The 22,586-nt window shown below is 45.0% G+C and overlaps 1 protein-coding gene across 2 annotated transcripts in view; it reads left to right on the top strand.

Annotated features, from left to right (window-relative positions):
* PDPK1 (3-phosphoinositide dependent protein kinase 1) overlaps positions 1 to 22,586 on the top strand; it is a 257,044-nt gene that overhangs the window by 207,648 nt on the left and 26,810 nt on the right. For both annotated transcript variants that reach the window (XM_078664942.1, XM_078664943.1), the window contains 2 exons: positions 6,586 to 6,800; positions 17,730 to 17,787. In XM_078664942.1, coding sequence (XP_078521068.1) covers positions 6,586 to 6,800; positions 17,730 to 17,787 — 273 coding nt within the window. The remainder of the gene's footprint in view (positions 1 to 6,585; positions 6,801 to 17,729; positions 17,788 to 22,586) is intronic.

The following is a 22,586-nucleotide window of genomic DNA, read 5'->3' as shown; positions in this document are numbered from 1 at the left end:
AGCATTTGTTGTACGCACTCAGGCACCAAATGATGTCACACACTCAAAGACTGGACTCAGACCAATTTGTTGGTATAAAAATGTATGTAGTTATTTTATTTCTAGAACAAAGCCAAGCCTGTTGCAGGTAAGTGAAATAATACTTTGCAAAATCGTATGCAGTGATTTACAGTTGAATGCAGGTTCAAACGCTGTTGGTTGAATTACAGGTAAGTCAACAGTTCAAAATTACTTTTCGGTTACTTTACAGATTACTGTGCTCATTACCTTTTAGATTACTTTTTAGAATACTTTTGCTAATCAGTGGGATATGCCTAGTTATTGCACAGAGACATTTCTTAGACAAAAGATAAGTAATTCACTTTTAGTACAGTTGCAGTTTTTCAATGTTTTATTCAAAATTTTCAAGGAAAAGCAGTCAATGCAGTCATATGAAAGGAAATTAAGTTAATGGTTTGCAGGTAAGTACTTATTTGTGGGAGTTGGTATTCTGGGGTTAGAACCAAGGTTCCCCCAGGGTCGAGGATGCACTCGCAGAGAACACTCAGCTGGACAAGGGTGGCTGGGTGCAGAGTGCTGAAGCCCACTGGTATCCAATGGGGGATAGGGGCCTCTGGTTGGTGGCTGCGCACAAGCAGGCCACAAAGTTGTGGGAGCAAAGTTTCTGGTGTTAGGCTCAGGGTAAAAGGGGATCCGAGTTAGCACCCAAAGTACACCCGCTGCGGCACTGGGTGCAGGGTGCTGTTTTGGCGTTGGGTTCCCTGTTGATTTCAGCGGGTATTCTCCGGTTACAGCAAACACTGCAGGGTCGGGGACGAAGATCTTCTAGAGGTGACCACCTGTTGGAGAGGTAAGATGGGATGCCTGGGGATGCTGGGACACCCATGGATTGGACCACCCAAGGCCGTGGGACGTTGGGTTTCAGGGGTGTCTTTAGGCTTCTGGTTTTCTTACCAGTTCCTGGTGCGGTCGGGGTGGATCCTCTAGAAAGGGGCTGCAGGCGTCGATTGGAATTCGAGGCAGGTCAGAGATCACTAGATCTCAGGTCAGGATCATCAGGTAGACCTCCTCGTGGTATTAGGCCACTCGAACTCTGGCGGTGGGCATCGGGTGCAGAGTGGTGTAGACTCACGGTTTTGGCTGGGGCCAGAGTCTGATGGTGAGCAAATCTGGTGGTCACTGGAGACCATGTCTTGGTTTTGGAAGGCATAGCAGGTGTTTTGGGTTCTTGAAGGCTGCGGGCTGCAGGACACACCGGGATTTCGCTGGAGCAGGTTCGAGGTGGGTACAGGCTGGTAGTGCTGGGGCCACGTCAGTGGGTGTCCTCCTCTTCTTAGTTCAGTACAGCTTCTTTGGTCCTTTTTCTTCTTCTGGTTGGTTCTTGTATGAGGAGGCAAGGTTCGGGGGTTGCCCATAAATACTAGATTTAGGGCGCTACAGGGAAGTAAAGGTCGGGAGCAATGTGTTCCTTACTTGGGGTGGGTATACCCCCTATTATGCCACCCTCCAATGGGAGGGTGGCATATGCCTCTCTCGGGTTGGCTTGGTCCCCCATCTGCAAGATGGCGGGGACTGAGAGTTGTGCTTCACCTCGCCTTCCCCACCTGAGTGGTGGGGTTGGCAAAGGTGAGCACACCTCCCTTCCTCAATTGGTTTTTCTGCCGATTTTCCTGCCCAAAATGGGGGTCAGAACCTTTGGGGGCCAGTTGCTGAAAGCAGCATATGGCTGGGGTAGCTCACAAAAGCGGCTGGACTTTGAAGCTTCCCCTTCGTGGACCTGCCCATCCTGGGGGAGGAGGCTTGGCACCTCGTCCCAGGATGTGCATTGTTTCAGACATCCAAGAGCAGCAGGCTCTCGGCTCAGGGGTCCAGAGACATGTCTGGTGGTGGCAGCTGGCGAGCAGCGACTCAGCCAGGACACTAGAGTTGGGTCGTTTTTCATGGGTCATCTCTAAGATGCCCTCTGAGTGCATTTTTCATTAAATCCCACACTGTCATCAGTGTGGGTTTAATATGCTGAGAAGTTTGATGCCAAACGTTCCAGTTTTCAGTAAAGGCATTATGGTGCTGTGGAGTTCGTAATGACAAACTCCCAGTACCATGTACTCTTAATGGTGTTACTGCACTTACAATATATAGTGCACCCAACTAGAGGGGTGGCTGACCTATGCCAGGGCAGTGGGTTGTAGGCATGGCACACAAGGATATGTGCCATGTCGACACTTCACTTTGTTCTGCCCCAAAACACGCAGCCTGCAATGGGGAGTCAAGACCTTCGTTATAAAGACCACCCTGGTCCTCCACACCAGTTTATCTTAGAAAAATGTCATGTAAGGCAGGCACATGGAGAGAGCTTAAAGTCTAATGAAGCATCCAACTGTTGTATTGCACCAAGGAATACAGTATTCAGAGTCGGGGGATGTAGTGGACAGCTGTGCATCAGCCCAAAGGGAGTGTCCATGAGGAAAGTGAGGACCAAATTGAGATCCCACTGTGGCATTTCAAAGAGTATGGGGGAAACCTGTGGCAAGACTCTATAAACCTCATCACAGCAGGTGATCTAAACATGGACAATTTGTCAGGCAAATGCAAAATAGCTAAAGGGGCCCTTAAATAACATTTAATGATGACCACTGCAAGTCCTTACTAGGCCAGAGCTAAACCAAACAAAACTCCCAACAGTTTGGCCTGTGACGGGTCCACATTACAGGTGCCACACCGGGCCATACAGTTGTCCCAGTGCCTGGAGTAAACAACTTTGTAGAAGGAAGTGTGAAAGCAAGGATGATAGCCACAATTTCAGGAGGAATATCGAATGCGGTCAACTTCCGCCTCTCAGTCTCCACACATGGAGGTGTAGATTGTGCTGGTTTGGGTTCAGGACCCAGACCTGCTGCTGCGACAGGAGATCCTCCTGAAGTGATAGTGTGATCAGAGGACCTTTTCTCATTCACAGGCGTGAGTTCCACACTACCCTGGCCCAATCTGGAGCCCCTGGGAAGACATGGGCCTGGTTATTTCTGATCTTTTTCAGACCTTCTATGTGCCTGTATGCTCTGTCAATTCCAAGACCGGCGGAACAAAATCAACACGGAACCTCACAGCGCCACCTATCTGCATATGGGAGCCAAGCTCTTTTAATGCTTCCACACCTAGTCTGGTCACTGGTGATATTCTAAAGGTGATGATCTGCGTTTAGATAGAATATCTACCAGAAAGAGAGTTACTGAAGGACTGTAACTTGTGTGTCATCAGCATGGTACTTTTAAAAGGTCATACTACAACTTTGGTGCCCCATGGCAATAAAACTTTTTTTTTGCTCCCTCACAAGGGTCCTTACTGTGCAGAGTTTGCTTGCTTAAAACGGGTAAAGAATTACTTTTTTTTCTCTCTGGGGAGCGGTGGGGTGTATGAGTTTCTTTTTCCAGCTTTAGGATAGGCAAGCTTTTCTTTACCCTATCGTGTGTTGTGTTTTATGAAAGATCAGAGATATGCCAAAAAATTGTATAATTATCAATTCACACATTCACTTCAAATATTTTTAAGTGCTTCTAAATCAAAACCAAAATCACTTGCTAGATTTTTATCTTTGTAAGAGAATAGCAAACAGTAACACTTTTGTGGTTTCCATGTGCTTTACAGTATGTTAAAAACAATTATTTCCTTTCTCAGTATAATTTGTCAACTTCATATGGATGAAAGAATGATGTGAAATGCAGGACTGCAACTTTTAATTAGCCATGTCATGATTTGAAGTTATTATCTTCCTTTCGGATGCATACTTCTAACTGCAGATTCCTCACTTTAGAATAATGTTCAGTACTGGACTGGATTGATATTTTCAACATTAATTGCTCTGGCAGGCCAGACTGTTTTACTCCACAATAGCCATTTACCACCCAAGAAGCGATTTGCGTGTGGCTTACATATAGGTGTCACCCCTGCACACTGACTTCTGTTCCTTTCTGCCTGTGTCCATTCGTGCTTTCGAATCTGTTTCCACAACATATTGTTGCATTTCAAGTCTTCGGGTACGTTTACACAGAATTGGTGTGGCACCTATAACACAGACCCATTGGAGGCCAAAATGTCAAATGTGTTTTTGTCTTTGACCTAGCAGTGACTTGCAGTGGGCAAACACAGTAGAAAAAGCTCCCTCGTGACCTATTAATTTTTCAGGGTAAGTACTCCAATTATACAGGCATAATCATATCAACACAACACATTTATTTTACTTTTTCATTATTTTTATTTTTGAGATTACTTCTTCATTTAGTTTTTTTTTCATAATTCTTTAAAAAAAAGTTTTCTTTCATATCAAAATTACATCATAAATATCAAGAAATTATTCAAAGTCAACAATTCATTATTCCTAGACCCCTATACATATATCACCAGGTAGAGAACAGTACCACACACACCACTCACTCTTTCACATTCACAACTTCACATATCTGGGTTTATAAACACGTCTATTAGCTGTTATCTCTGTTGCCCAATATGTAACCACTCTGATTGGTGGGATTTTAAAAGGACTTGGTCAACGCGTTTCAGTGGGATTGAACAGCGATGGAAACCACCTTCATCAGGACCCACCAGATTAGATAGGTGTTCTCTATGACCTGGGAATATTCTGAATAATTCTTCAGGGCAAAATATCAATAGTTCCTCAAGACTTTTCTTCTAATGAAGCAGCAACCACGGTTAAACTTAAGTAAACTTTACGTTTGAGAATGAAGAGGGAAATTCAATTCGGTTTAAGTTGTAGCGCTATGACTTTCTTGAAGTTTTTTTTCGTCCTCCCCCTTAAGTATCCCGCCAAGAAGATGACCTCTGAAATTCCATAAGAGGAGGTTGTTAACAAAAAGGAACTTGCTTCAAAGTTATACTTTGACCAGGAAGACACCTTAAAATTATTTTCTTTTCTGCTCAATTGTCGTTCCCTTTCTTTCTTTGGCCAACGATGTCCGACGGTCTAAATCAACAGTTCTTGTGCAATACGTCACGTCACTGTCTCTTCAGTCCCGCGTTTTCCTCCGTCAACGTCCGTCTCCCTGCATAGTGTTGCCGCGAGCGAGACTTGCAGTGGGTACAGTTAAAGATTACTTTTCAGCCTTTTTGCATTTCTCACACCGCTCTCAGTTTCTGTTGCGATTTCTTAAAGGTTTTATCCGAGTGATTCCTCGCAATCCAGTAGGACCTTCATATGGTCCTTACTTTCCTTATATGTCCCCCTTATGGGCCACTGTATAGCTGTCCCCTACATCGCCTGACCCTGACAACAATATTTTTCATTATAATCACATTGGCTTGTTGTGTGATTGTGCTACAGCTCTTTCAGTCCAGCTGCCCTACAACTACCTTCTTTTCAGATAAATTGGTAATGAAGACTAGATAGGCCTTTCTACCACAGAAAGTTGTGACTCCCTTTTACGTCACAGTCCATCACTCTTCTGATATTTGATCCACTTCACCTCTCGAAAGAGGATTAGAGACTCCCCCGCTTGGATCCCAGAAGAGCGCTTTTACACCGATTGTACTAAAGACTGTTGGTTGATCGATCAGCTCTCTGTGGGGTTCTTTGAGGCATTGAAAGGCAAAACAGTGCAGAACGACTTACCACATATGTAAAGATCTGCTACACATTGGCCAAGAGTCAGCCTCCTAAAGGTTTCAGGCCCCACTCCAGCAGGTCCAAGGCTGCTGTCAGTGCACTTGCATGATAGAGTTCCTAACCTGGTTACTAGTCAGGCTGCATTGTCAGCATCACTGCACATGTCCACTAAGTACTATTGCCTTGACAGCTAGGTCTGACCGGAAGGGCTTTTTGTCCTGCAGGAGCTTTTGGTCTGATTTGGTATTTATTCTGAAGAAGAAGAATCTGCAGTTAGAAGAATCAATCCCAAGAAATAGCTACTTATCTTGAACACTCTTCTGAAGTTGCTCTATCTAACTGAAGATTCCTTATGCACTTCCACCTTCCTGTTCTATGGAATAAACTTTTTTCCATGTAAAAGGTTCCAAATTAGAGATCTGCACACTAGCGCGACCAGTTGTGTTTTTTACCTCTGCATCCCAAAGTACAGGTGATGTCCAGAAGGTGATGGACTTCCGTGCTCTTAAGTGGTGCCTGAATGTGGCTCGCTCTGTCCCTTTCGACAGAGCAAGGTCGATGCGGAGGCACACGATGCCATCTACTGATGAAGAGGGACTAGGCTGTAAATTCTTATGGATCCTGGATGGTGCCTGGGTATATTCTAAAGATGTGTGGATTCTACAGTTAGATAAAGTATCCACTAGAGAGACGTTACCAAAGGTAAGTAACGTATTCATTGTGTCATCTCCTACTTCACTGTAGGCCTCCACACATCATTAATATGACGCTTTATTGGGATTTCAAAGTTAAGATCATAAGGTTTGTATTGTTGAAAGCAAGTATTGACAATTTCTTTTGCCTGTGTTGCAGGAAAACCGTTTTCTACCTGATTGAACATTAGTCTCCTTTGTAATGCTTACAGATTTGCATATTCAAAGTATATCTGCATCATGTGTAATTGTAAGTTGTGTATTATTTGTCCTTTACAGTATGATGATTTGTTGAGTCAGTTCGGCGGCATGCAAGTATCCTCAGCCTCTTCTCATTCATTGTCTGCTCCCGAGGCAAGCCCAACACAGCGGACAGGCAGCAACATAGAACAATACATTCATGATCTTGACAATAATTCATTTGAGCTGGACCTGTTATTTTCTGAGGAGGAGAAAGTTCTCCTGTTGGAAAAGCAAGCGGGTGGAAATCAGTGGTAGGTTGTTATTTCATTGAATTAAATACCTGCACTGTACAGAATTCTCATCAAATAGCATAAAGGGTGGCGGTGTGGAGTTTTGTATGTGGGAATGGGGCTTGAGCAGTGATGCCTGAGGCGCATGCATGTGTGCCTGCGTGAGTGGGTAGGTGTGCTTATGTGTGGGCATGTATGAGCTAGAGATTGGATTTGTCATGTTGAAACCCAGGACTATTTTCTCCACCCAGTACTGCTGTGAAGAATTCAAAGAACTAGTGATTATTATGACACAAGAAGATACTGTTAATTGCTGTGAACTTGGAAATAGGAACCCTTTCAGATAAACTGGATTTTTAACAAGTTTCTTGGGAGAGAATGGTGCAGGTTATAAAATTACACATTTTTTCCATTTCAGTATCCAAAATATTGAAAGCAGTTTTATTGGAGCAGTACAGTCGCTCTTCTCCCTCCTTTATGTCTCGCTTTTCCTATCTTTTATGCATTAGACAGCTTGAAGATGATCAGAATATACTTCGAGTTGGCCTCTTTATTACATGAACTTGCTCTTCTCTTTAATAGATATGGATTAATTTTACCAAGATAATGGTATGATTTGTTTTCCAATAATAAAAATATTATTACAAAAGGTGTGCTGCTTGTGTCTTGTATTCCATGTTATGTAAATGGGCTTAATATGTAGATCGAGATTGGTCAGATAGTTTAGGTCAAATGAGTCCTCAGTAAGTTATCTAACTATCCTGTGGATTAGCAGTGGAACAGTATTGGTATGTGTACGCTGCCATATTAACAGTAACACTGGGCATGTTTATGTGGAAAGATGGGAAAGAAACATATGGCCAGACATACCTGCAATTCTGGAAAGTATGAGCTGGAGATTAGAATTGAGATGGGTCATATTGGTGTATAGCCAAAAATTATTCTAATAGGTCGATTTTAGCAGCTGTCAACTATTAGCTGCTATGAAATGACTAAAGTATCACGGCCCAAAATATGGAGCCAAAAACATGGCCAGGGAAGATTCTGATGGAGACTTCTAACTGCAGATTCCTCGCCTTGTGAATATCCCCAAGTGCCAAACTGGATCCAGGATCTAAAACAAAAGTGATCCTCTGCCTAGTTAGGTGGCCTCAGACAGCTCCACGATGATTTCATTCCACTCTGGAAGTGACAAAATATCCGTATAGAAGCGCAACCCATGCGCCCAGATGCCAATTCCTTTTTTTTCACGCCTTCAGAGACAGATATGGACCGTTGCTCCTTTTCCTCATACCTTGAAGAATTTGTTTTCCAATTAATTTTCTCTCAGTTCTACCAGTGTGCAAAGGAACATATCACCTTCTAAGTCCACAGGGTTTAAACTTTGTAGGGGCTGTTGCACACGGATGTCTGTCACAGATCCTCAAGGGGTATACCTCCTGTGTTTGGCGCTCAAATCCAAGACTTATGACAACTGCATCAAGGTGAAATAGAAAGTCAACAGAAAACACGAGGTAAAGCTCTACACAGCAAAACACTGCAAGACTCACTGGTCTTGAGTGGCTAATCACCACAAGATGCATGTCGAGAGTGCAGCCTCCTTCCAACTCATGGAGTAGTTCCTGCAACAGATCTTCATCAGTAAGTGTTTGGGTAAGTCAAACAGAAGCATTAGACGTTCAAGCGGGACTCTGCCCCTTCCCGCTATTCTAGATCTCCAGAGAAGGCCCAAGTATGTCATGCTTCCTCTAGTTCTACTTTTCATTCCATTGAGGATCCAATTCCAACCTTGGTCCTGATGGCCCCCGACGGTCTGGGTCCATCGGCAACATCACAGCAGATTAAATCCTTTAGGGAGGCTTTACTGCACATCTTTGGCACAGTTCCGCTCCCTCTGGCATGCCTTAAGACTCGAAAGATCCGCCATGTCTACCAGTCTGGTTCCACCTGCACTGCATCCTAGGTACAGTGTGTGCAGCTAGAACCTGCTTCAGGTCACACGCTGGTGGCAGAAAAGGATCCATCACATGTTGTGGTATCTGATTGCAAGCCAAATTCATCTCCTCTCAGGCAGCACCCCATTCCCTCATCTCAGACACAGTTCACAAGGTAGCAATCTGCCGTTAGGATATCCACTGGAAAGAACGTTACTAAGGTTAAGTAGCTTGTTCTGATCAAACTAATCTTCAAGGAACCCAACGTTCCTCAGCCCTGAACTTAATTAAATACCTAGTGCAGACTGTTCTAAAAACCACCAACATATGAACATTTATGAAAGTTTCAATGACTGTGGGCTTGAAGCTCCAACCCCAAACAACCTATACTTCTTTGTTGCATTTTAGTCTAAAGAAAAAAATATTGAAAAATTCAAGCAGTCCTTAACATTACTGCAGTTGGGATAGTGCAGTCTTCCCAGCCCTATATTGGTTATCTACCAAACAGAAACCTTCAATTTACTCTACATACTCTCATGTTGGTCAAAGGTCTTTCTCTAAACATGCCAACCAAGTTCTCCGTTGCACAGTAAGATGAATACCAATAGTAGGTATCAGGCCATTTATAACATCACAGCGTAGAAGTCTTAAAACTGTTGAACTAGACCACAAACTAACTGTGAATTTAGATTGATGCTAAAGTGCTATTCTGGCATTCTTTTGGCAAAAAAAACTTTCAGCATTCAAATATACCTATTCAGTTTCAAGTATTAATGTAACTATGTTAATTGTTTTCATGTACCAATGTTCTATAGTTTGCACTACACCTATACAACATTCAATGAGTATTATTGCTCTTGTTCAAAGTACAATACCTATTAACCAAATTATAGCCCCTTAAAGACTAAGCAAGCATTTTGCAGCGTGAATCTTTCTGGATTCACTATGCTGTGCATATTCCGCAATCTGGTGGTTGGGTCCGGAATCGTAGTCTTTTTTCTCTTTTTTTTTCGAAGCCCAGGTGGGCGTCGACGTCCCACCATTTGTTGTACCTTCGGCGACGTCGGCATGCTTCCGGTGGAAGCTCCCACCCTTGGGCGCCATCTTCAGATTCTTTTTTCCGCCGTTGGGTCTGGATCGTCGCGTGAAGCTCCAGAAGTTTTGGAGGAGAAAAGGAGGAAATACAACAACAATTCGACGGTAAAGACCTGAGAAGATTGGGAGAAGAAGACCATCAGAGAAGAGACGACGAAGAAAGGGAAGAACATCGAGATCTTCGACGTCCTTGGAGGAATGCGCGCACAGGGGGCCCCCTGAGCGCAGGGATGTACAAGACACCCTTTAAATTCTGCAAGAACTGCCACCACAAGTTTGCACAGAAGGACCAGCACCCAGTCTGCAACCTCTGCCTGCCAATTGACCACGAAAGCAGAGACTGCAACGCCTGCTCCGTCTTCAAGCCGAAGACACTTCGAGTTCAAGAAAGACAGAGGGCAGCTCACCACACGATGCAGGGCAAGGGCCAGGCCCTGACGCTTTACGAACTGGGCCTCTCCACCGACGACGAGGACAACATCGCCGAGGGTCCAGATGACTTCACGGTCGCAGAGACCGATAAGAAAACGCCTGATAAGGTAGGAGAGTCTACGACCCCGAAAACGCCCACAGGGCCTCGAAAGCCAGAGGCAGACTTTCGAAAGTCAGAGCCCAGAGCCTTGAAAGGAGTACCGGCGCCGAAGAATTCGACGACCGAAGCTGCATCCTCCGAAAAAGAGCCCAGCGGATCTTTCGAGAAGGACTCCCGGAGGCCGAAGTCCGGCGAAAAGCAAAGGTCGTCGAAGCAAGCCCCCGAAAAAGGGTCTTCGACTTAAAGAAAAGGAGACGAAGAAAGCTTCGACGTCGATGACGCCGTCGAAAAGAGCAGCCGAAACGCTCGACGACGAGCAGGCCGCAGAGATGCAAAGAAAGAAAAGAAGGCTCGAGGCCGAGATGGAGAACATCCTTCAGAGAAAGAAAGACTTCGATGAAAAGATGAGAAGTTACAGGATCCCCTCGAAGCCAACAACGGCCGTCGCTGAGGTGCAGGAGCACGAGGAGTTCGACGTCGAAGAGCCGCCGAAAACTCCGGAGCCCTCGGAGCACGAAGAGGAAGAGGACCTCTATTACACAGAAGGGGATTATGAGGAGCAGCAGTCGAACTACGGCTCAGGATCCTCGACGGCCCAAGACCAGGAATGGCAGGACATCGATGCCGAAAACCCGGAGGAGGCTGTGGAGACATACCCCTCGAGGCCTTCGCCGCCGTATGACATTGGGGCATACAATGAGGTCGTCAGGAAGACAGCAGCAGCTTATGGGGTTAAGCTGGAAGAGGAGAAGCCAAAAGCAGATTTCCTGCTGGAAACATTGCTCCCCACGCAGACAAGAAGCCAATTCTTGCCCATGCTCAAAAGTGTCACAGACCAGGGGAAGGAAGCTTTCAGGGAGCCGGCTACATGCAGATCGGTAACGCCGAGGACGGAGAAGAAATACAAATTCTCCTCCCAGGACCCGGCTTACATCAAGGGGTCCGTCACAGCAGATTCAATAATCGCTGCAACGGCCAGAAGAAGGGCCAACGTCCCAACAACATCTGGGCCTCCACCTGACAAGGAAAGAAGGAGGATGGACCTAACGGGCAGGAAAATAGAGAGGAACGGCGCAACGCACTGGCGGATGGCTAACTCTAACGCCTTCCTGAATAGACATCAATATCAGCACTGGGATGAGATGGGCCAATTGCTCAAGCACCTCCCGGAGCAATACCGTGAGAGGGCATCGCACCTTGTGGAAGAAGGGAAAAGCATTGCTAACTCATGCCTGAAGACAGCCTTGGATGGGGCTGAAACATCCAGCAGACTGATGGCTATAGGCATCACGGAGAGAAGGCAAGCCTGGCTCAGGATCTCAGGCTGCAAAACTGAGGTCCAGAACAACATCCTAAACACACCCTTCAATTGTGAAACACTGTTCGGAGCCCAAGTTGATGAGAAGCTCACCCAACTGAAGAAGGACAATGAGACGGCAAGGTCCATGGGGGCCCTGCAATTCAGGGGGATGAGAAGGGGCACTCCTACACGGAGGCCGAACGGCAGGGGTGGAAACCAACATGGACAATCACACCAGGCGTTCCAACAGGGGCAACACAGTGACAACCAAAGTCACCAGGGCCAGCAGAAGCAAAACTGGAACTATCAGAACAGGGGCCAGTCCTTTCGATCAAGAGGAAACGGACGGGGCCAGAGAAGGAGAGGCGGTGAACAACCCCCTCTAAGTGACTGCACATGGGAAAAGGTGCTCGAACCCTCCAGGGGAGGAGCACGGAAAAACAAAGAGGAGAGGGCTACACGGACAAGACACAAAGGAACATGCAACACCAGTAGGAGGCAGGCTAAGATTTTTTCTCCAGGAGTGGAGAAAAATAACCACAGACAAGTGGATACTCAACATCATGCAATTCGGATACTGCATAGAGTTGGAAAAGAGACCACCAAACAGAAAGCCAAAGAAAAGAGAGCACTCTGGAAGAGAGCTGCAGTTGCTCCAAGAGGAAGCTCAAGAACTCCTCCTCAAAGAGGCCATCGAACCGGTCCCATTCAAAGAACGGAACAGGGGATTGTACTCGAGCTACTTCCTGGTGCCAAAATTGGACGAAAGCCTAAGACCCATCCTGGATCTACGGTTCCTAAACAAATATGTAAAGACTCAAAAATTCAAGATGGCGGCCCTACAAGAGGTCATCCCACAGATAAAGGCCGGGGACTTCTTGTCCACCATAGACCTCAAAGATGCGTACCTGCACATCCCCATGAACAGGCAGCACAAGCACATGCTAAGATTCACAGTAAACAAGGATCACTACCAATTCACAACCCTGGCTTTCGGTCTAAAGTCCGCACCAAGGGTGTTCACCAAATGCCTCGCAGCAGTGGCCGCACATCTGCGAAGGATGGGGATACACGTGTACCCCTACCTCGACGACTGGCTCATAAAGGCAAGCTCTTACAGGACATGCAAGGATCATGCAGAGCAGGTCACAAGAACGCTAACAAGCCTGGGATTCTCCATACATTGGGGAAAATGCTCAATGGAACCGGAGCAGGTGAAGATCTTCCTGGGAGTCAAATCGACACCGTCCAATGCAGGGTGTTACCCAGCGAAAAGAGAACACTCAGCCTACTGAAGGAGAAACGTCACTACCAGAAGGGGCGAGCTCTGACAGTGAGGACAGTGAGCAAGATCTTGGGAATGATGGCGTCATGCATACACCTGGTCCCCAATGTACGCCTACAGATGAGACCACTCCAAGAGTGGCTGCAACAGCAATGGTTACAAGCTACAGGAAGTTGGGAGGATCTAGTGGTTGTAACGCACAGGGTGCAGGAAGAAATAAAGTGGTGGACCAGAGAAAGGATAACAGTAGGGAAACCTCTAACACCACCGGACCCAACAGTGACCATCACCACAGACGCATCACAGAAGGGATGGGGCGCACATGAACAGGCTCAGGGTGAGGGGTCTGTGGAGCCCTACAGATGCGGTCAGACACATCAATTACCTGGAACTGAAAACAGTGTTGTTTGCCCTCAAGGCCTTTCAGAAACACCTATACAACCAGAAGGTGCTGATACAGACAGACAACACCACAACGATGTTTTACATCAACAAACAGGGGGGACTCAATCTTTCCCTCTGTCAAGCCTGGCACAGGAAATATTGAGATGGGCAATACCACTCAAAATAGACCTGCTAGCCATACACCTGCCAGGGAAGGACAATGTAGAAGCGGATTGGCTCAGCAGGCAGACTTCAGCATCCCACGAGTGGGAACTCAATATACAGGAAACAGAGAGACTATTCAGGAGGTGGGGCACTCCAACAATAGATCTGTTTGCAACACGCCGGAATGCAAAATGCCAATACTTTGCATCCAGGCAACCAGAGGCACTATCACAGGGGAATGCCCTATGGATAAGCTGGTCAAAAACATTTGCCTATGCTTTTCCCCCCGATACCAATGATCCCCCGGGGTTCTCAACAAATGCAGGACGAGCAACATGACGCTCATCCTGGTGGCACCGGAGTGGGCCAGGCAGACCTGGTACTCACAGATAATGGAGATGGCACTGGGGCCCCCCCACAAGTTCTCGAAAAGAAGAGATCTGCTCTCCATGGAAAACGGAGAAGTTCTACACCCAGAGCCGGAGAGCCTCAACCTCTCAGCCTGGCTCCTGAGGACTTAGAGTTCGCACATCTAAAACTACCAGAGAGCACCCTGCGGGTGCTGTGGGAGGCAAGAAGGCCCAGCACACGCAAGTGCTATAGGGAAAAATGGAAAAGATTCACCCAATGGTGCTGCAAGAAGAAACTCCATAGAAAACTGACCAGGGAATCTACGGTGCTAAGGTACCTCACGCACCTAATAAAAGCTAAGCTCATCCTCACTGAGGGTACACCTGGCAGCGATTGTTGCATACACAAGAGGAGAAACAGGGAGAAGCTTCTTTACATCCCAAGTCGTAAAAAGGTTCCTGGAAGGGGCTAAAAGAATAGCGCCACCAAAAAGAATTCCGCCACCAGCTTGGAACCTGAACGTGGTACTGACGGAGCTCATGAAAGCACCTTTCAAACCCATCCCCAAAGCATCACTGCAAATGCTGACAATGAAAGCGGCCTTTCTGGTAGCAATCACCTCGCTACGAAGGGTGAGCGAACTGCAGGCACTGACACTACAGGAACCCTACATCCAGATACACAGTGACAGGGTCGTGATGAGAACAGACCCGCAATTCATGCCGAAAGTGGTGTCAAGGTTCCACATGAATCAGAGTATTCAGATTCCTAGCTTCTTCCAAAACCCCACTACAAGCGCTGAGGGGGCGCTCCACACTCTAGACGCAAGAAGAGCGGTGATGCACTACATTGAAAGGACGAAGGGACACAGGAAGACAAAACAGTTCTTCGTATCCTTCGCAAACAGTTGCATGGGTAAACCAGTGACTAAAAACACCATAGCTCGATGGATCGCACAGACAATACAATTCTGCCACAAGCAAGCGGGCCAGGAGCTAACTGGAGGGGCACAGGCCCACTCGACCAGGAAGAAAGGAGCAACAATTGCCTTTCTGGCTAACACACCAATTCAAGACATATGCCTGGCGGCAACATGGGCTTCAGTGCACACGTTCACTACAAATGAACAAAGAAGCACAAGTAGGACAAAATGTGCTTCAACATATATTCAACAACCAACGCTCATCTTCCACCCAACTGCCACAAAAGTAACGAAAACCGCTACAAAATCTAAGCACAGCGTAGTGAATCCAGAAAGATTCACGCTGCAAAACGAATAGTTTCTTACCTGTCGGTGTAGTTTTGCAGCTTGAAGATCTTTCTGGATTCACTAGCGAACCCACCCGCCTCCGCCAGAAAGATGAGGCTGGAGAGGAAGGTGGAAGCACATAGAGATTAAGAAAGTTGAAGCTTTCAGGATACGTTAAGAATTACATAAAAAAAAAAGAGGATTAACAAACATAGCCATGGATTCACCAAAACACAAGAAAAGGAGACAGAAAAAAGAATCTGAAGATGGCGCCCAAGGGTGGGATCTTCCGCCGGAAGCATGCCGACGTCACCGAAGGTACACCAAATGGTGGGACGTCGACGCCGACCTGGGCTACGAAAAAAAAAGACTACGATTCCGGACCCAACCACCAGATTGCCGAAAATGCACAGCATAGTGAATCCAGAAAGATCTTCAAGCTGCAAAACTACACCGACGGGTAAGAGTGCGCCAAGAATGCTATTGTCCCGTCCCAAGATCTTTGCGACAATCTTGCTACATTTTTTAAGGAAAAAATCGAGCTTATCCTTAAAGACCTGGACATGCCTCCGGAGTGTAGCCCTCCACCTGACCTGAGCTCTGTCTCTCCGGCAGAACGACCGGCCGACCTCGTCTCTGAGGCTAGTGAACTGCTATATGCGTTCCCTCCACTTACCTATGAGGCTTTCACTGAGATAGCTAGAGGGATCGTTTCCGGCTCTCCTTTGGATCCGGTGCCTCCCAAGATTTGGAAGGAATTTGAGGACGAATTATTCCGTCCCCTTCAACAAATCTGCAATCAATCCTTGGTTACTGGCACTGTCCCAACCCATTGGAAACGGGCGCTAGTTTCTCCTCTGTTAAAGAAACCCTCTTTAGACCCCGATTGCTCTAAGAACTATCGGCCGATCTCCCTGCTGCCTTTCCCCGCTAAGATAGTTGAGCGTTTGGTTAGTAACACTCTCTCCAACCATCTCGAACGCCATCTATTATTGGATGGGGACCAATTTGGTTTTCGGCCTGCCCATGGGACCGAAACAGCCCTCATCACCGCTATGGACGAGCTTCAAAGGCGTGCAGACAGAAGACAGGCAGCATTCCTGATCCTGCTCGATATGTCTGCCGCCTTTGACACGGTGAACCATAAGATCTTAATGCAGCGGTTATGGGAGGCAGGAGTGAGAGACACCGCGCTGCTCTGGTTCCACTCTTTTTTGAAGGATAGGCAGCAGGCAGTCTCTATGCCACCTTTTCAGTCAGCCTTTGCCTTGGTATCACATGGAGTCCCTCAGGGCTCTGCTATCAGCCCCATTCTTTTTAATATTTATCTTAGACCTCTGATCTCTCTTATCAAAAGCTTCGGCATCAAGATTGTGAATTACGCTGACGACACGCAGATGATTCTCTCCCTGGAAGGCGAGGACTCTACTTCCTTGGAGGTTTTACATAATTGTCTGCGTGAAACGTCTAGGTGGCTGAAGGACAATTCCCTTCAGTTTAATGCTGGAAAGACGGAAGTGCTTTTCAGTGCTGGCACTAGGGTTCCTCAACCTTTTCCATCTAATTTTTGGCCCCCGGAAACGAGGACTTCTGTACGGCCAGTGGAATCTGTTCGGAATCTAGGGGTCATGTAAGGAAAGTCCTGCCCCTCCTACCTACTTGTGCCCACGCTCAAGTGGTTAGATGTACCATCCTTAGCAGGCTGGACTATTGTAACGCCCTCCTGCTCGGGTCCCCTGAGTTCCTGCTGGATCGTCTCCAGAGGGTCCAATCAGCGGCTGCTAAACTGGCCCTGGGGCTTCCGAGAAGTTCCCATGGAGCATCCGCATTGGCAAAGCTGCATTGGCTTCCTATAAGGCAGAGGATCCAGTTTAAGGCCCTCTGTATAGTGTTTAGGGCTCTCCATGGAGCTGGCCCAGCTTCTTTGCAATCTAAATTTGCTTGGTATTCCCCTACTAGACAGCTTCGATCCTCTGACGCTAAACTGGTAGTTGTTGCCAGATTTAGGAAGGTTAGAGGCGGTGGCAGATCCTTTGAAGTGACTGCCGCCAGACTATGGAACACTCTTCCCATCGAGATTAGGCATATTGGTGAACTCCTCCCGTTCAGAAGGAGGATAAAAACTTGGCTATTCCCCTGCTAGTCCGCTTCCCTCTGGTCTCTTTTATCTCTTAGCGCCAGGATGCCTGCAATGGCGATAGTTGCGCTTTATAAATGCTTAAAATAAATAATAAATAAATAATAAGAAACTATTCGTTCCGCTTCTTATCAAAAGTAAAATCTAATAAATGTGAAGACTGGCTTGATATGGCTGGTGAGTAAATAAAGTATAAATAATTGCCCCCGACTTATAAACAATTGTTATTGTTTTATCACTTCCCCGTTTAGAAGGTACTCATGCTAGTAATTCATCACGTGCTCAAGATACCTATATACACAGTAGCTTTACTGAGAAAGATCATTTATATACAAGTCTCTAGGGTGACGAGAAAATGAAAACTTATTGAAATTAAATGGCTTTTTTGTGTTTGTTGGTATATTTGATATTATTCATTCGTAGATTCTATATTTTTAGTGAATGTGTGAGTCAAAAATAACATGTTGATAGTGTTGGGAAATGGTACATAGTCCTAAAATGTTTTATTTCCTCATCAGGCACCAATTTGTAGAAAATAACCTAATACTCAAAATGGGTCCAGTTGACAAAAGAAAGGTAAGTGAGCAACTGATGTCTTACCATGTTTGACTAGACTATGTAAAAGCTTGTTTGAACCTGTTTAATGCAGATCAGACTTTGGGCTAATGTACGAGTCCATTGAATGCACCTGGCACCAGAAGACCTGTTAAGAGTTCCTTAGACCACCAGCCACAACATCAGCGAAGACTCTCAAATGTCAAAGGAGGCTATAAAAACAAGCCTTGCCACCTGTAATGTAGAGCAACCAAACTGAGCCGTCTTGTCTCTGCTGTTTGGGGCAGTTTCACCTTCCGGTGGTACCTCAATGTAGTGGATCCATACTTCGTCATCACCTCAGAATCACGATCCCCAAGTAGCGCTACACAGAGACAACAGGGATTGGTATTAATTTTTTGGAGGAGGGATGCGGTCTCTCTGTGCGTGGGCCAGTGTTCCCCGCCTTAAAATAAAAAACTGTTTTTCTGCAACCTCACCATAGGGTGGGTGATTGGGAGTGTTACCCCTAATCTGGCACCCAACCCCTAATTGACGTGGTGTAGAAACCCCGCCAAACAGAAAGGAGTAAAATTAAAATGAGAATGGGGTGGCATTGGGGCATGCCCACGCAAAAATGGCCCAAACAGTCTTAGTGCCGCTCTGAGGGATGATTAGGGGGTTTACCCATAATCAGTCCCCTCCGCAGGGGGGCAGAAAACCAACCAGCCACTAGAGAAAGATAGTTTTAAAAAAAAAAACAGACTTAGTTTGGTGAGCCCATTCATCGGGCCGTGTCCCCACCTCGTAACAGACCCGACAGTCTTTCTTCTTCCCACGCCCCGGGGGGTAGAAAGCGTGTAGACACCAAGGGAAAAATAGTCAAAAATAAAGAAATGGAGGTGTATGTATCAGGCTCTGTCCGCCATCCAGAATGGGCTAAGAGCATTTCTGCCCCACAGGGTGCAGATTGCGAACATTGAAACACTCCGTGAACGAAGGATGGGACAAATATAAATGATCCCTTCTGTCCAAGACCAAGGACACTGCTGGAGGCAAATCCTGTGAGACTACTTTGATGCTAAAGGTGATTGGGACAGGCCGAGGGGAAAGAGAAGAAAAGGAAATTAAAAAAAGAAAATTGATGCTGACACTCTACAACAGCCAATGAGCACTCAATGTAGAGTTAAATAAACTTCCACTTAAGGTCGAAATGGTGAACTTGTTGCAGAAAGAGATTTTGATGAGTCAATGAAGGCGTTCAGAATCCCAGTAAGGTCATTCGAGCTCAAAGCTATTGAGAAAGAGCAAAAGTAGCTCAAACAAATGATTATACTGTAATCCCTCAATAAGGACCAGGAGGAGTTCCTCTATGAAGAAGAGGGCAATATCTAGGGCATTCACCTCGAGGAATGGAGCATGCATGAGGAAGTTTAGCAAGACCTTGACACTAACATTTGAGAGGGAGTACATGCCTATTTTTCAAGGTCATTACCACTAGTCGATCTAGCGGTGTGCAACTTCTAACAAAACGCTGAGTGGACACCTGTGGATTGCCTTTTGAAGAAGAACAGGTAGACTCGTGCTTCCTTCTACAAACTCTCGTGCTAATCCAGAAGAAGAATCTCTACTTCCCTATGCTTCAAGCAGCATAGACTAAAGGACGCCTTTTGAGAATCTTCGTCTTTGAAGGCATTGACTCCTTCAGTCTAAAAGATATAGAAACACTCATCGGAGGACCAAATGTACATCATTGTCAATGCAGGGTCTGACTCTATAATCATTAGTACAGTCAGGAAGAGAAGCAGTACCCCACTATAGTCTAATGGCTCCTACTCAAGCTTTTGCTATGAAGCTATTGAGAATTTTGTTTTAATACAGCTGCCAAATATATTTGTGTATTGAATATATTTTTAGAATTAATTAATATACTGTTGTGTGCAAAACAGTGACGAATTCAGACAGGAACCTTGCCACTGATGAGGATTCTTTTCTTGTTGGTGACTTTCCTTCATTCTAAAATATTACTATGTGTCCAGAGACAATCCAGTGAAACTCTACTTGTATGGCCACCCCCACGCCTTTTCAAATGCTTTGTGATGTACACAAGCTCATGCTCAAATCCACATTTTAAATAACCTGTACTGAGGAATGTTTTTGGCCAGGTTTGTCTGCCTCGTTAGAATCTGCAGTCCCACCCTGCGATATACATTTATTTTTAATCTTCCTTTTATTTTGCCCATGTTTATTGGGGTAATGGTATGGGCTTACATTGAAGTACAGCTTTCTCACCTACTCACAATAGCACAGATAGTCCTTGACCCTATTACCAACCCAGCTCTCTTAAACTATCTTCACGTAATAGGCAGCCAAATAAAATTCTAAACTTTTAAGATTCACATCCTTATACATCTATAACTTGGTGTATTTTTATTTTCTGAAAATGGTTTCTAGAGGGACATTTTGGAGGATTTCTGATATATGGAAGATGTGTGAACATCAGTTTGTTTTTATCAACCAAGATTTCCACCATCCAAAAAGAAAATTTGCCATGAGTGCCTTGTCAGAACATTGACTTAATCGTGAGAAGATTGCACATCCAATTTTGGAATCTTCTATACTCCTCTCAATGGAAACCTTGGGAAGTCTGGTCAGGAAAAGTAAACGTGCATCATCCGCATTGTGTTTGCCCGTTTTTACTTTGCTCGCCCTAATTAACAATGCTTGACAATCTGGTGCTGGGCCATTGGTCCTCTAGAAGGTTTTTATGCTTCATTTACTGAAAAGAAATATTTAGATGCATCTGACCCAGGCATATGTTTACTAATTGTTGGTCATCTCCCAGCAAAACATCTGGAAAGGGCTCGCTGGATGATTTGCAGGCATTTGTCAAACAAGCAGTTGTCTGATACCACTTCAAACAGGTTTCACATTGGTTTATTGTACACAGTCAGTTGTGCTTGCCCTACTTTTTAATGTGGACTTTAAGTTAACTTAGTTAAAATCATCAACGTCTGGCCTTTGTTTAACCCACCTCTGATTCAGTGGATGTTTTAATCATGGCTGAAAGCTTAGCAAATATTGATATGCAGGGGTTTGCTTTCTGACCAAAGTTTTGCACTACTGGTCCAAACTTTCCTCAAGTAAACCTCCCTTGTCCCTAACCCCACATGTTATGCAGTACTGCAGTTTTAGGGACCCTTGCACATAATTCTTTAATGCATACTTGTAGGCTATGTTTTATTTGGTTGGATTTTAAGGATTATATACACTTGACAGTACCAGTGATGCACAATTCTCAGGGGGTTTAACATCACAGATAGCAACTCAAGGTTTTTTGGGTGAATGTAGGGGCATTAAAGTGAATGATCAAGATCAGACTTGCACATATTCCAGTGACAACCAATCTTTAGAGGTGGGCCTAGCGGCATTAGTGGCATTTGTTTTAGCACTTCTTTATTATTCCAACATGGACTTCCTGGGTTTTACTTGATATCTAATTCTCCTCCTGCAGACTAAAGCTTACTTGAAGCTTAAAGAATATGAGAGGGTAATTTTTCTTTTTTTTCCTGTCAATTGAAAGAAGTAAGTCACCAGATATGGCCACCCTTTCCATAATTTGCTTCTGCTCCCAAAGAGAAATCAAGATAGATTTTGCAAAAGGCCATAGAGTGTTGCAACAATGGTGACTCATGCACCATGTCCAGGTCATGACAGTAGAGTGCTATACCGAAGGGGGAAGACATTTGTTCTCATTAGATGATTGCAGCCACTCAGAATTGATGAACAGCCTGCTGTTCCAAGAATCGGAAGGAGCCTCTGTTATATCATTCAAATTGATGCTGGGAATCAATTGATGCTGGGAAGCCATTCAGAATACGTACTGGCAGTATGCCCTTACCAAGACCTTTCTACTATCCGAGGAGGCCTATACAGTCCAACCACAAGATGTTTTCCCATGGAAAAACCTCAGTTTTTTAGCATGTCTACCTGAAAGCAAATTACGACTAGTTTATTAATTTTGTTACTTGCTTAACTCTGCTCAGCCATTTAAGTGTAAAAAGAGTGAACGCGTCGCTGCCTTTTGAGAAACGTTTTTGCCTATTCTCACTAAGTAGGTTGTTTCCCAGCAAGGTAACCCTTTGACTCTCAGTTACAAAACACACACACTTTAGGTAATATTAAATATGTTTAAAAGAATTGCTAAAGTACCAAATTTAAAAATTAATTAAAAAAAGAATTAAAAAAAGAAATCCTCTGTTACATTTTGGCATTACGTACGAAAAGTGGAAGAAGTGGCACCAACTAAATTTAAGGTCACTGGGTTATACGTGCCGACCTTGGCCTCTCTTTTAATTAAAGTTCTGGGAGGTACCACATTCCCCATTACAATAATTAGTAAAAGTGTGATTTGATCGTTCTTTATTTTAAGAATCACTATTTCAAATAAAGTCTACTAAATCTTAACCATCTATTGTTTCAGATCTACCTTTTCTGTTCTTTCTTAAAAGAACTTGTTTACACATTGAACCAGATTTACTTGTTGCGCATTTGCTTTTGAATGTAATGTTTGGTTTCAGAAATGTCTTTAGTATTGTGTTTTGTTAGGTGAGCATTTTCTTTGGCATATTTAACAAGTTAAAAAACAATTAACACATAAGATAACAAGGCTGCTAATTGAACTGAAATTGGCTCCATTTTAAAGACTACAAATTATGCCCTTCCAGAGGTAGTTGAGCAGCTTTGTAACTGTATGAACAAATTTTATAATAGAGCATTTGTTAGACGCTCCAAGATTATGGAACTTTATTTATCCAACAACATAGAAGACTTAAGTAATC

The sequence above is a fragment of the Lissotriton helveticus genome, chromosome 10 (assembly GCF_964261635.1).
Source record: "Lissotriton helveticus chromosome 10, aLisHel1.1, whole genome shotgun sequence".
Lineage (NCBI taxonomy): Eukaryota > Metazoa > Chordata > Amphibia > Caudata > Salamandridae > Lissotriton > Lissotriton helveticus.
This window is presented reverse-complemented; position numbering and strand designations above follow the sequence as displayed.